The following is a 14,955-nucleotide window of genomic DNA, read 5'->3' on the forward strand; positions in this document are numbered from 1 at the left end:
TCACTGCTTTTTGGCAGTACATACATTTGTGAAGAATTATTTTCAAGAATGAAGCACAGAAAAAGTAAAATTTCATCAAAAATCTCTGACTAACACCTTGAGAACTCACAGACAATTGCAACTGCTGCCATCGAACCTGTCTGATGCATTAGTTTCACAAAAGCAAGGTTAAATATCCCACAAGTTTTATGGTTATGTTACTCCCTCTTTTTTAATGCTTTAATTAGAAGTCTAAAAAATAAAAGAAGTTTTGTTAGTTATAGACGTAAGCTATATCATATATTTTGTATGTGGCCCAAGACAATTCCTCTTCACTCAATGCGGTCCAGGCAAGCTGAAAGATTGGACACCCACAATTTAGACTCCAAATGTTTCTATGTTTCTTCTGTGTCACCTCTGTACGCCTTCAAAAAACAAAGCAGTAAAGCTCACTTTCAGAAATCATCATAAACCACTTCAAATCTTAAAAAAAAGCTATTATTTTGTTCTAGAAACTCCTTTTTAACACCAGTGCTGAGCACAGAGCTTATGTCCATCTTCCCTTCCAATCACAGTGGAAAATACAGATAATGCACTTGCAAATCTAAAATGCAAAGTTAAGGCTGCATTTTAGCCTGTGAATATCCTAGCTGTTACCATCCCTGAATGACAAAGAAATAATAATTTTAAAAATCTGCAAGATTCAAGTAAGTTGGAGGTGTTTCCTCAGAGCCAGAAATGATTTTGTTCACTGTTTGAGATAAAATGCAGTAGTCTGATAAGTTACTGCAACAAAACCTGGTGTGTTGTATTCTGCAACTCCTTCTAGTAATAAAAAAACAAATTGTGGAATAATATAATATAATGTGACATAACATACTACTAATTATAAAGCAGAAGATTAGATCCTATTCTGATTGCTAAATACACAGGCATTCAGGTGGAGCTGGTATTCCTCTAGAGCACTTGAGAAAGTTCTCTGTAGACCTACATGGGGGATGGGAGGGGCAGAAGGCAGCATTCCTGGCCTCATCTGCATGTTCTATGTAATCTCACTTATGTTCTGGATCAACAAGTACTTGTCATGTCATGCTAAAATGAGAAAATAATCAGTGAGCAGAAACAAGCTCGTATGAGCAAGTATTTACATAAAAATCATAATAAAGCATCTCCAGAGTTTATCCTAAAACGCTGACAGGTCAGCTACTCTGGTTGACATGCAATGCCTGAAGTCAGCACAAGGCCACCTAGAGGCCTATGTGAAAGACATGTGCCATGTAACATGGCACTGACAGGTGAGTTCTAAGCACCAAAGTTCTCATTTTCATTGCTGTCCCAGCACCTTAAATCAGTCAGCGGTATTTCCCAAGAGCATCCACTTTAACAGAAAAATGTTCTGTATTTCAACATGTAATGAATGCATTTGCTTGAAGTTAATTGCTAGAACACAAAGCTAGGAAGCCAATGTTATGACAGTTCATTGCTTGCGCTGAAGGGCTCGTGTCTTCACTGCACGGCTCTTAATGTGAAACATAAGCGCGAAGTAATTGCTTCATGTTCTCATTGAAGATCAGCACTTGAACCTGTCTGAGATAGTTTATTATAATAAAAAAACTGCTTTTAAAACTTTTGTATTGCCATCAGAAGTCATTCCTGCTGAGATTCACTGGCAGTTTCCCAAACAAAGGTGTACTGTTTCTTTCTTAAATGATCTATAATATGTTAATGAGTTAAACTTTGCACACTGCAATTTAGAATTGCCACAAGCGACCAGCAAATACATAGCATGTTGCAAAGCTGTGGAAGGACCTGGAAGAGAAAGCCAGCCATCCTGCGAGACCCCGGGGTATAAGAAAGGCAAAGTCAGATATGGTTGTGTGAGCAGGGAGGGGTGAGGTGGGGTTGTAAGGAGCTGCTGGAGCATGGGGTAGCATGGAGCTCTGGCTCCTAAAGAAACAATTCACTCATGGATTCATTCGTGCTTTCTGCCAGGATGCTGGTCAGTGACTCACAAGCGATTCTGCAGAATCTCACCTTTATGGAAGTTCAATCATACAGACGAGGAATTCCTTCTTACCTGGATAATTTCTTCTAAGTCTTTAAAAATGTGGGAAAACTAGAACTCCATTTTCATCTTCTGCTATGCAAAAGATCTTTTGGAAACAGCTACCAATCAATTGAATAATGATGTCCCACAAATCTCACTCAAACTGTTTTCAAACCCAGTAAATGGCAATCAACTAATCATGTTTTCTGCACTGTGTGATCTCAAGTAGAGTGTGTGACATGAGAAGGTCATGCATGAGTCATAGACCAAAGTTTTGCCATTACTTGGAGTATGTTTATTAGGTATCAATTATTACTTTAAGTTAATAATAAAGATAAGCAGCATATACTTATTTTTTCTTCTTTAGATGTAGAATAGTTGTGCATAGTTACATATCTATAAAATATGTTTATATATATATTATAGGGGGGAGGTTCTGAAGTGCTCCATGTTACTTTAAATCGTGATCACACAGCGGTGACACAAGGCATGGCTAGATCCTTGTGGTAGTAGACTATGAGATGGGCTCGTGCAGTGCGTCTGGGGGCTGCCTGTGAGGCAACAAGCTGGTGGGCAGGACACAAAGCACATCATACTGTAACTTTTCAAGGGGCTGCTCTCGTACTGAGGGTAGGCATAGCTGCCAAGACAACTGTGAAAGATCTTGAAAGTTCCTCTTTCTGCTCTTTTTTTTACAAGAGCTGTTCTCCAGTGTTGCAGTGTTGCTGCCAGGCAAGTTGCACGTCCAGCACACAGTTGTTTGTCAGGCCTTTGGGTAAGGATCTGTTCTTAATATAGAGGTGACGTATTTTCAGTCACCTCCTTGTTCCTCATACTATGGTTTGGATGTAGGCCTGAATCCAGGGAAGGAGAATATCGAGCTCATTGATGGCCTTGTATACTCCCTTCTCCCCAAGCTGTCAAGAAGATAAAGGCATTAGAAGTGAAGCCACCCACACCACCAAAGCAAGAGCTCTTACCTTAAGAAATACTCTTACCTTAAGAAATGTTTTCTTTATATTTTTGACAGCAGAAGTTAACCTTGTGGATGGAGCACATGGAAGCTGAAGGGATGAGAAGAAACCAAAAAAGCTTGTTGCAACAAGAATGCTAATGGAAATAAAAAAGCAGTGAGGAAGAGACAAACCCACAATGTGGCACCATTGGACTATGTGTAAAACATGTGAAATCAGCACCTCCTGCTATTACAGAAGTGTTGTTTTACTTGTTTGCTTTCTGGAAAATTGAGATCACACTACAAAAACTGTAATATAGGTACCACCAAGTGTTTAATCAATGGATATACAGATGGCATATATATATATGAGATATATATATCTCCAGGACCTTGGCTAATATAATTTATATTGGAGAAATAAGAGAAAGTCACTCACCCTGTCCTGGGCTCACAAGATGAACTCCTGATGGAGCAGATCTCCAGAGAGATCCTTCCTCACTGGCAGTCAGCTCTTAAATGGGTCTAGGAGAGGTGGAGCCAGGCTCCACCCCTTCCTGCAGCACAGGTGATTTGCCTTCACCTGTGCTCCCATGGCTGACTCATTGCTCGCCTCAGGTGATCAATCAAAGGTTCAGGCCGTGATTCAGCGGCCCCATACACTAAGTCTTCATATTGCACATTTCCTATTTATCTCAGAGGTCTTTATATCAGTGCCAACTACAGCTTTCATATGGTGCAACCTAGCTGTACGGCTCAGGTCCTTTAACTAGAATTTTCAGCCTGGCAGCACAGCTGCCAAGGGATCCCCAAACTGGCACCCATGGCCCAGGGTGCCCGACAGCTGTGCCACCATCAGCTGCTCACTGTGCCTGATCTGCATGCTCACAGGTGTGCATCACAACTCTTAATTGTGTTTTTTTTGTTGCTTTTTCTGTAGCACTCTGGATAAACTTTCTAAGCAACACCTTCAGCCCTGCTACCTGATTCCCCAACTCTTTATGCAGGAAAAATCCTACTGTGGAAAAAATGGACTGGTATTTTCCAGTTTACAAGCAAAGCCAACATTTTGGAAAAGAGGCAAAAGTCCTGAATTCATTTAAAAAGAGGTGACCATACATCTTTACACTTCAAAGAGAATTTTTAAAAAGGAGCACATATTTTCTTTTCAAGTTACTTTCTCTGTATGTTAAAATCACCTTGCAAACTGAAAATGTGAATAGAAGTAACTTGCATTTTTAAGCCTTTAATAATCTTCTAACTAGGGCAGTTCTTCATGATGTGGGTTTTTTGGGGTTTTTTTTGTTTGTTTGTTTTTGTTTTTGTTTGGTATGCTTTTTTTTTTAAAGGTCAGTTTGCATGATGCAGATTTCCACACAAGTATTTCAGAGCAAGTGAACAAGCAAGCTTGCTCATTTCAAGCTACGCTGCAATCTCTACTAAAGACCAACAAGCTCTATTTGCAATGATAGAGCAATATTAAAAATCCTACAGTCAATGTATTGCCTTTCTGCACTCAAATACAAGAAAAAACTTCTTCAACCTCCTATTGATGTAGAAATATCCCCAGAAGCAGCAGCCGTTCTCATGTTGTTGCCATCTCAATAGGACAAATGAGCAAGTAAATAGGCTTTTGCTGAGGACAGTGGTGCTGCAGATGGATGTTCCCAGTATCCAAGAAAAAATGTACAGTTATTTAACAGTGCAGTTATACTCTAAGTGAAAGGGCATGATTTCCCTGCAGAAAAGGGACTTAGAGATTTTGGTACCTGTGCAAAAAAAAAAGTGAACTTGGGCTCTTACATTATTGGAAAATATTAATATCTGGGGGGGAGGGAAGGAGGGAGGAGGAGGAGGAAGTAAGAAAAATAAAAAAGAGTAGCAAGGTTAAAATCATGGCAATAATGTAGTACAAAGTCTTTGGAATCAAATTTTGTTAGGATTTTTACATAGTAGGCTTGCCACTCTACTTGGCTGAATTAGAGACAGAGTTCACAAAGGAATATAGGGTGGGTATGTACATAAAGGTGTCACTGTTTCCCTCACTTGTATAAAGAACTTGACCCATGAAAGATGATGCATTTCTTATGCAAGTATGTTGCCATGGTGGAAATCCCTTCTGACAAACATCTTACAATTCAACTATACAATGAACATTAAAGAATTCATCCCTAAATTTATGAGGGAATACAGTGGAAAAATCACAATCTGTGTATTAGAAGAAGATTCATTACTTTCATTCTGATCACAATTTCTGCTATTCTTTCAAATGTTTTTTTTTTCTATTGTTGACTTTGAATTAATAAAAATTCTTTTTAAAGTGCTACCATTTCCAGTAATGAGGTGTCTCCTAGAAAATCATGACAAGTCATCATTTTCTGAACAGTTATTGTTTTTCTTCTATAAGAGGAAGTCTTTTCTTTCCTATATATAGATATGTATATATATATATATTTAAGATTGGAAAATATAAATTGTTTTGTTTATATTTGTGTTGGATAGAATACTGGTAGTAATTGTGAAAAGAATTCAGTATCTTTGAGTAATGCACTGCATTTTGTCTCCATAGAGCACAGAAACAGAAGAAACTAAATAGCTAACTAAGTTATTTAGTTAGCTCCAGTCACTGATGGCATGTCATAATAACTGACGTGCTGAATTGAGTCAAAGCATACAGTCTAAACTCCTCTATGTGTGCTGACACTTGTATGAGATGTAATTTTCAGACAATTTTCTAGATAAGAATGAAATTTCATTCAATTATGTTGTATTGTTGTATTGTTCTAATACCTGGAATTTTGACAGACACAGATAATTATAACAAAATTCTGTGAATAATGATTGCAATTATGTAGCATGGCTTAAACACTGAACCTGAGAGCTGGGGAAGTTTTCTCCCATTGAGATCTGCACGTTTTTACATTATACAAATATTTTTGTTGTGTTCTGATGTACAGCACTGCAAGGCGATGTCTGAAGTTGTTTATTTTTGAACTGCAAATATCTGTGTGCATATAGAACCACATGCGACCACATGTTTCAGATTAGACAAAGCTATAATTCAATAACATTTTGTTGACTTTTCATTCTACCTTCACTTTTTAAAAGTAGCATAGATATTTACCTGACTGTTCATGATTGTATTAAAGCCTAACTCACATTTCACTTTTTGTGACACTGTTACTTTCAAGGACTAAAGGTTTTGGAGGGAAAAAAAATGGCTGTGGATGATAAAGATTTAAGGCATACCCTGTTCCTATTCACCTACCCTTTAAAGAGGAGCCAGGAGGTAAGGCCTAACAGGACATTCTGCAGCCTAGGATGTATGTGACAAGAAGGGGAAGAAAACCAGCCTACAAGTGATGGGGTCATTTTAGTATCACAGAATCACAGAATCACAGAATTGTAGGGGTTGGAAGGGACCTCTAGAGATCATCGAGTCCAACCCCCCTGCCAAAGCAGGTTCCCTACACCAGGTCGCACAGGTAGGCGTCCAGGCGAGACTTGAATATCTCCAGAGAAGGAGACTCCACAACCTCCCTGGGCAGCCTGTTCCAGTGCTCCGTCACCCTCACCATAAAGAAGTTCTTACGCACATTTGTGCGAAACTTCCTATGCTGCAGCTTATGTCCGTTTCCCCTCGTCCTGTCTCCACGTACCACTGAAAAGAGACTGGCCTCACCGCTATGGCCGCCACACCTCAGATATTTATAAACCTGGATCAGGTCCCCTCTCAGTCTTCTCAAGGCTAAACAGACCCAGTTCACTTAGCCTTTCTTCATAGGGGAGATGCTCCAGGCCCTTCACCATCTTTGTGGCCCTCCGCTGGACTCCTTCCAAGAGATCCCTGTCTTTTTTGTACTGGGGAGCCCAGAACTGGACACAGTACTCCAGATGAGGCCTTACCAGGGCAGAGTAGAGGGGGAGGATCACCTCCCTCGACCTGCTGGACACGCTCTTCTTAATGCACCCCAGAATGCCATTGGCCTTTTTGGCCACGAGGGCACACTGCTGGCTCATGGCCAACCTGTCGTCCACCAGGACGCCCAGGTCCCTCTCTGCAGAGCTCCTCTCCAGCAGCTCATCCCCCAGCCTGTATTGGTGCATGCAATTATTCCTCCCTAGGTGTAAGACCCTGCACTTGCTTTTGTTGAACCTCATCCGGTTTCTCACTGCCCAGCTCTCCAGCCTGTCCAGGTCTCGCTGAATGGCAGCACAGCCTTCAGGCGTGTCAGCCAGTCCTCCCACCCTTTCACCCTATCACCCTTTAATCTATGTGCATATTTGCACTGGCAAAAATGTGTACTAACTACGGTCCTGGTGTCAAGTGCAAGGTGGGATATTGACATGGTATTGGTAGGACAACTCAATTCACTCTTGGGATATGTTGCCAGTGGGCGGCAGCTTCAACTGTGGGCATAGCCAATACATGAAAACTGCTCCTTTATGGTTTATCCCATGTCACAGAACCATAGAATCATAGAATCATTTATGTTAAAAAAAGCCTTTAGAATCAAGTCCAGTGATCCACTTAACACTATAAGTCCACCACTAAACCATGTAGCTAAGAACCATGCCCACGCATCGTTTAAACATGTCCAAGGATGGCAACTCCACCATATCCCTCGGTGATCCCTTGCAGTCCTAACTACCTTTCAATGAGGAAATTCTTCCTGATAACAGCCTATATCTCTCTTATTGCAACATGAGGATGCTGCCTAACATTCTATAACTTGTTACCTGAGAAAAGAGACCGGTACATTCTTTCCTGCTTTCTCCTTTAAGGTAGCTACAGAGAGTGATGCCATCTCTCCTCAGCCTCCTTGTCTCCAGACTAAGCAGCTCCAATTCCCTCTGCCACTTCTCATATTTTTGTGTTCTAATCCCTTCACCAGCTTCACTGCTCTTCTCTAGATATACTCAAGCAATTCAATGTCCTTCTTGTAGGGACTCAAATTTGAGGTGCAGTGTCACCAGTGCCTCATACAAGGGAGCAATCACTCCCTGCTGGCCACAATATTTCTGATGCAGGCCAGGCTGCCTTTGGCCTTCTTAGTCACCTGGGCACACTACTGGCTCATGTTTGGCTGACTGTTGATCAGCATTCCCATGTCCCTTCTGCTTGGTAACTTTACAGGTGCTCTTTCCCAAGTCTATATCGCTGCATGCCAGTGCTTGCTTACGAGTCACCATCGGCTCTTCCCAGATTCAGTGTGGTGCAGTAGAGATAATATGTGAGTAAGAGTACCCATGGCATCTCCACCACTCTACAGACACACTCTGGAAGGAAATGAGTGGTGTGAAACTTCCCCAGGCTCAGGGGGAAGCCCTTGGGAAGCTGAGTTCTCTGCAGCATAGGGCACACCATAATTCTGAATCACACTCTTTAACTGTCAAAAAAAGTATGATCTAGACCTTTCCTAGCCTCTCAGCTGGACAGAGGCAGTTTAGCTCTCAGTAATATACTCACACAGGCATTCATGTTCTCTTGCAGGACCCGGAAGGCACTAATAACGTACAGCTTTTCACTTTCTATTCCAAGATGACTGAAAACATTTTTCATGTAGAATGAGAGGAGCTGATCTCGAACATTACAATTTGTCTGAAAACAAAGCAGGTAAGGAGTTGACAAATGAAAATCTCACAAGTCAAATTTTCTCTGAAATGTTACGTTTGTAAAAATGCATGTGGTTAGAAAGCATGTAACCAATAGAATTATTTCAAAGACTTCAGTATCCCATTAGATTGCATCCTTTTTTTTCAAACATCTCAGTATACCCCTGAAGTTTCTGAAGATAGGTCAGGAGGATATTGCACTGACACAGCAAGGAGTATCAGTAAGATAAGCCATGAACAGAAGAGACAGCAACAAGTCTATTTAATGCATAAGGAATAAACAGAAGATCAATAGGGGAGTTAAGCCAGATAATCTTAGCCACACTGTAGGGGTGATTGTGGGTGTTATTGTCTGATTCCTCCACACCAGTGTCCCATGCCATACAAGATGCTTTAAAGGAATCCCTCCCAGCCCCAGCTGCTTCTCCAGAAGAGACCACCTTATGTAATACCTTACTTATCTATGGGATATCTTGGACACCCAAAGGTATTTCAAATGGCTGTATGCCTATTTTTAAGAAACCAAACCAAGTATTGGGTGCAAAATTAAGCCATTGAAATGCAGGTGTCCATGTAGAATGAGAGGAGCTGATCTCGAACATTACTTGGGCAAGTAAGGATCCTTCAATCCCGGATCCACTCACTGAGATCCCCAGAAGTTCAAAGGCTAGTAGGTCTCTACTAACTGACTCCACTGAGTCAGTCTGCCCTACTGACTAAATCTCTGCATAAAAGATGCTAAAACCACTCACACATCTGTAGTCACCTATGAACAGACCCCATAAATTCAGAGTCTCACTTCCATGCCAAATCATATTTGGGGAATTGAATCTCCCTCTTCTAGGGCGCCTGCAGAGGTCTAAGCCCAAAGCAGCTGTTGGCTGGCCAGTCTTCAAAATCCCTGGACTATCTGCAGTATGCATAGCCTCACAGAAGGTGGCTCAACAGTCAGAATGGTGGATTTGGCGTCAGCCCTCATGAGAATGAGATGGTAGCTGAAAAGCATTACTGAGGAGGATCACACGTGTAAAGTATTCAAGGGAGGAGCAAGGGCTACCACAAACATGTTCCTTCACAATGCAGTAGACACTGCCACCCCAATGCTCCAAAGGAGAGCTCCACTGCAACCAGGTAGTAGCAAATGCCTCTATCCAGGCTTTCCACAACCACCTCTTTCTCCTCATACCACAATCACTTCTTTCCTCAAGTCCAATAGGAAAATCGGTTTTTGTGGTGCAGATGTAACACTTCCTCTAAGCAGAGAATTCCATTAGAGTTATGGCTCTAGTAAACATTGCCTACTTGACAATTAAACACAACTAACTTTTGTGTCAGCTGTCATTCCTTCCTATCTCTGCAGACCAAAGGAAAATCAAAACAAAAAGTGTGGAAAAACAGTAATATAAATCTTACCATAAACAGCATTTTTGTTGTCTTTTTTAGAAGTCTTGTATTCTTGATGAGATCCTTCTGTAAAATACAATGTGTTAGTATTAATTAATCTAAGAAAAGGAAGGGAGAAAGAGCTTTTAGTCTAATTCGTACAAAACTCTGTACAGTAGTGTTTCCTACCAAGGTGTATTCTAGTCACAGTAGTAATAATAATCTTATTCAGATGTAGGATGATGTCCCTGTAAATCTGTGTTCCAATTCCAGCCTGTCTGCCGATGAACTTGTTCCATGACCTTGGCAAACTCATCCCACCTCTCCATACATCCTCTTTTTTTCCCCATCTTTACGAAAGGAGTAGAAGCATTATCCTTTCTCTCAAGAACATAGAGATACGTTCAGCTTACTGAAGCATCCAGGTGATGAATAGCAAAGCTGTCAAAGAAGCATCCATAAATAGAATAATCTTCATCTAATGGGATCAACTTACAGGAACAGATGATTTTAAACTAGTTGCCTTGGTATATAGGTTCTCTGTCACTTGGGAGAGTAGTCCTTTCCGGCAGGTACGCTTTCCTGTAGGTGACTTTTTGCCTTCTACAGTGAAAAGACAAAGTAGAACTAACAAATACCCAGATCTGAAAATAGAATACGCTTTCATCTTCACTTCCAAATCTTCGTGCTCTATAGTCACAGCAGCGTATGTGATACAGCAAGACTGGTTAGATGACAGAGGTTAACCTAATTTTGTTAACCCTCAACACAGCTTCTGCACTGAGATGCTCATGTAGATAACCTAATGCTCATGTGCTGGCTCATTAGTATTGTTGCTGTGCTTTTTTATACATGTTGCTCCACTTTCAACAAGTTTTACCACAATCATCTGTGACGTTTTCTAAACGATATCTCCATATTTACTGGCAGCAGGGTCAAGGTTTCCAAGAAAGTAGAACTTCCCTCTCAGAGAAGTCTTTCTTTTAAGTGGTGGTCATTTGAAGGAAAAGTATTTGAGCTGGTTAGTTCGGTTTCGTAACAAATTATACCAAACGTGAATTTTCTAAAATTATTTTTCCACAAAACCTTATGGCAGCAATTTTCTAACACGTAGTGGCCCAGAGACAGAAAAATTTCTGCTAATTTACACTAAAATATTTTTGAAAACCCATTATGTATAAGAAGTTAGATCTTTTAATTCTTCACTGTCCAGTCCATTGTGAAGTGTTTTTTCAGGTATCCAGCAGATAGTATCAAAGGATTTTGCTGCTTATTTTAATGGCTCTAATGAATCTTTCGCTGGGGCAAGATTTGAACCTGTAGTAGCAGCAGGTTGTGCAACATGAAAAGCAGGGCTCCAGTCGGAGCTCTCCTCATGCATCAGGGCATGTCTGGCTACCAAGCTTCCTTAAGAGCACACCAAGTACCAAAGGTCAGGAAATGGCAGGAGAGGTCCCAACCTACCCACCAGGAAGGTTGTAAAATTAAAACTGTAGAGTCTGATGCTTGCTTTTCTACACTCATGCCCAGACAGAGATTGGGCAGTCTGTATCTCTGGCCTGCTTTTGTTGCTGGGAGCAACAGAGCTGTCCATCCCAGTTGGATGACTGGGATAAATTCATCTCAGGTACCACTCCATTCAAACAAGGAACATCACACCAAGGATGGACTTAGAAATCCTGAAGTGATACCATCAGTGTGAGGCTATAAAGTAATGAACTGGTGAAGTCAGCCATCAAGACCCCAATGACCTGTATGACCCCCATTTCTATGTATAATAGAAATAGGAGAAAGCAGCTTTTGGTCCAGCATACCAACTCTTCCACCTACAGTGACAGCAGGTTTGGGAGAAAGGATGAGATAAGCTAGACAGTAAATTGACCCCAGCATTGATCCCACTGTCTATTTATGGAATCAAATATGCCTGCATTCTCAGTCAAGATGGACTCACATTCAGCTCCAGGGATCTCACTTGTAACATCTCCTGGAAAGGAGTTTTACTACATGACCAATCCACATATTCCAGTAGCTTCACTCTATGCTCCTGGGGCTCAGGACCAAAGAATTGACAAGAGGAGGAGAGTTAAGACCTTTGGTTACGTGGAGATGATGGAGACCTGAGGCCCTGTATGCCCTTCAGTGTTCGTTTGATCTCCAGTCTGTGTTTAAGCTCTCTAAATGCTGTCAGATTTGTTTGATGAGATACACTAAAGACCATCATTCAAGGCATGTGGACAGCAGATTAAACACTTTCTTTTAGTTTGCTCCCAGAGAAGGATCTCAGGCAATACCAGTAGCAGAGTCAGAATGCATAACTGTCTTACTTTCCCCAAGTTGTGGTACTCTCTGGTCAATAGATTTACTCTAGATGGAATAAATGTGTCATGTAGCCAGACTGTAATGGCTTTTCACAAGAAAATCAATAGTTTTAAACATCTCTGAAAACTCCTGTTGTTGCTGGAAAACCCTTGAACCCACAAGTTTCATTTTGTCTGTTCTGCAAGCTCCTACCACTGTGCTATAGTAGTTACACTGATGCATTAGGCTTTAGAAAGCTTCCTTGGTGACTCAGCACACGTCTTGCTGAATCCGGCTGGCTTTTCCGTAGAGTTGTGTAAATGGATGCAGGTGGATGTAAATGTATGGTCTCCATATTAAAAAATAATATAGGATGTAGGGTTTCCTTATCTTTCCTATCATAGGAGGATGGTGCTTACTATCAGATCCTGTAAAGTCAGTTAACATTTTGTTACCTGTTCAGAACAAAGATTTTTTTTTTTTTGGTGGAGTGCCTCATTTAGTGCTCTGTACACTGCAGTTTAGTACCACTTTGGCACTCAGTTGTAGTAATGTTATAAATAATATAGAACACAAAAGAACTGATATTATTCAGTATTTTAAAGTTGTATGAAGTAGAGGAAGAAAGACTTTCAGACAAGGATCTTTTAGAAATGAACATCGAAAAGTGCTGCAAAGCTTTGTGTGCGTGGTAGAACTGATACATCCTGAGCTATCCTGAAGACAGCAGCAAAACACACCACAAATCATGCTGACTTCCAGACGTGAGTTGAGAATCATAGGAATATAAGGAAATCACCTCAGTGCAAATGTGTTCTCACAGTACAGACAAATCTAGACGCATATCATCGTGAATACTTAAGGAACAGTACAATACTGATAGAACATGAAACTTACTTTCATTCATTACTTTAATACAAATTCTGTAAAGTGTGAATGAAAGAGAAAGAGAACCACTAAGAATAAGAAAAAACTAACAGGATGACCAACATATTAGAGAAGAAAATCTTGCCGAATTTGCCCTGGCTAGGGACTTAGTTTCAAAGAGGGCTGTGTGTAATTTACAAGTGCAAAAATCCACGTCAACGCAGGCTCAGTGCACAGGAACATCACCATGGAGAGAATTTTTTCTTCACTATCTTGTTGTGAATCATGGAACTGATTCGATCTATATGAGTTAACTAGACATTATTAATATTAAATTCTCTTGGTCTGTGTAAAGCAAATGGATACATCTACCACTGCTACGAAGTTCTTAGTCAATTTAAGGTAACAAACATACTATTATTTTGCAGCTTAGTTGGTTTTTTTATCTGCATCCATAAAATACCCCATCTAATTTCTTACTTCTGAATCTTCTAATCTTTCACATTTTCTGTTGATTTTATTTCCTGTTAGTGTAACTAGAACTAGAACTAAATTAGCCCTATGCTTCCTATAGACAATTTTTTTCAGTTAATTTTAGTCTCCTGAAAAATAGTATTCTACATGAAGAACAGCAGTATTTATGCACCAAAATATGTTTGGATGAGTAATGATGAAGTTTATTGAGATTTTCCCAAAACGGATGGTTTTGATACCTATCAAAAAATAAAATAAAATAAAATAAAATAAAAATCCTAATACCTCCATAGACAGAAGTTTGGGAAGGAGCATCTCTTAGCATCCAAAGAAGATTCTGCAGTTTTTGGAACATGGTTGTAATGAATATAGTCATATAGATAGACACAAAATACCCATCGGCACTTGAGAACTGCTCCTTTTAACCTTCTTCACTGTCTGAAGTAATAAGAGACTTTGGAGCTGGTACAGATTTTTGACAATTACTAAACATTTATGTGCCGACTTTTCAGACATGAGGGCCTTGACTATCCGTGCAAACTCAGCACATGGGCACCCAGTGATTCACTAACACATCTTCAACAGTCAGCAGAGCAGCTCTTGCTTAAATATTGTATGCGCACTGCTATGGTTTGGGGAAAAAAAAAAAGAAAGAAAAAAAAAAAAGAAAAGAAATCCACCTTGAAACTGGGATAGTCTAAGAAAGGTTGCAAACATTTGATGCCTAACATGGGATGTCAGTCTGGTGCCTTTCCCACCCCTATGACTACAATTGTTCCCATGATGCACTCACAGTGTATGGTGCCTGCATGGATGCTCCTCAACTACCTTTGTTGAATATGTTCAAGAAGCATAGAATGTCTCTGGATGGCCAGGCCCTCTGGATCCATCTACTCCAACCTCTGCCCAGCACAGGGTGCCCAGAGCCATGTTCAGTCAGCTTTGAAAGATTTCCAGGGAGGAGATTCCAAAACCTCTCTAGGCAGCTTATGCAAGTGCTCTGTCACCCACACAGCACAGAAGTGCTGCTTGGTGTTCAGAGGCAATCTCCTGTGTTGCATAATATACCCATTCCCTCTCTCCATTCTCTTTCACTCTCCTTTCAGATATTTCTGTACACTGATAAGATCCCCCTTGAGCCTTCTCTTCTCCAAACTGAACAGTCTCAGCTCTCTCAGACTGCCCTTGATGCTCCAGGTTCTTAATCATCTTTGCGTCTATGCACCAGCAAGACCATGTGTCCAGACAGAACTTATTCACTCTATGCCTTAGATGAATCTAATAAAAATTTTAAGATATTAAGTAAAACAGAAATCATAGTCAAACCTAGGTGAAA

At 40.5% G+C, this 14,955-nt stretch overlaps 1 protein-coding gene across 2 annotated transcripts; it reads right to left on the bottom strand.

Moving 5' to 3' along the window:
• Window positions 1-1,716: 1,716 nt before the first annotated feature.
• IL26 (interleukin 26) lies at window positions 1,717-10,786 on the bottom strand. Of its 2 annotated transcripts, XM_010707928.2 has the most exons (5): window positions 10,477-10,786; window positions 10,011-10,067; window positions 8,452-8,583; window positions 3,025-3,090; window positions 1,717-2,943 (listed from the first exon to the last, which is right to left on the bottom strand). In XM_010707928.2, exons 1-5 carry the CDS (start codon window positions 10,645-10,647, stop codon window positions 2,857-2,859), a joined length of 513 nt encoding a protein of 170 aa, XP_010706230.1. In that variant the 5' UTR covers window positions 10,648-10,786; the 3' UTR covers window positions 1,717-2,856. The 2 variants fall into 2 exon arrangements, 1 of the variants encoding a protein (XP_010706230.1); XR_002111250.1 differs by lacking the exons at window positions 8,452-8,583; window positions 10,011-10,067; window positions 10,477-10,786 and adding an exon at window positions 3,421-3,461 and having other exon boundaries at window positions 2,017-2,943.
• Window positions 10,787-14,955: the final 4,169 nt, after the last annotated feature.

The sequence above is a fragment of the Meleagris gallopavo genome, chromosome 1 (assembly GCF_000146605.3).
Source record: "Meleagris gallopavo isolate NT-WF06-2002-E0010 breed Aviagen turkey brand Nicholas breeding stock chromosome 1, Turkey_5.1, whole genome shotgun sequence".
Taxonomy (NCBI): Eukaryota; Metazoa; Chordata; class Aves; order Galliformes; family Phasianidae; genus Meleagris; species Meleagris gallopavo.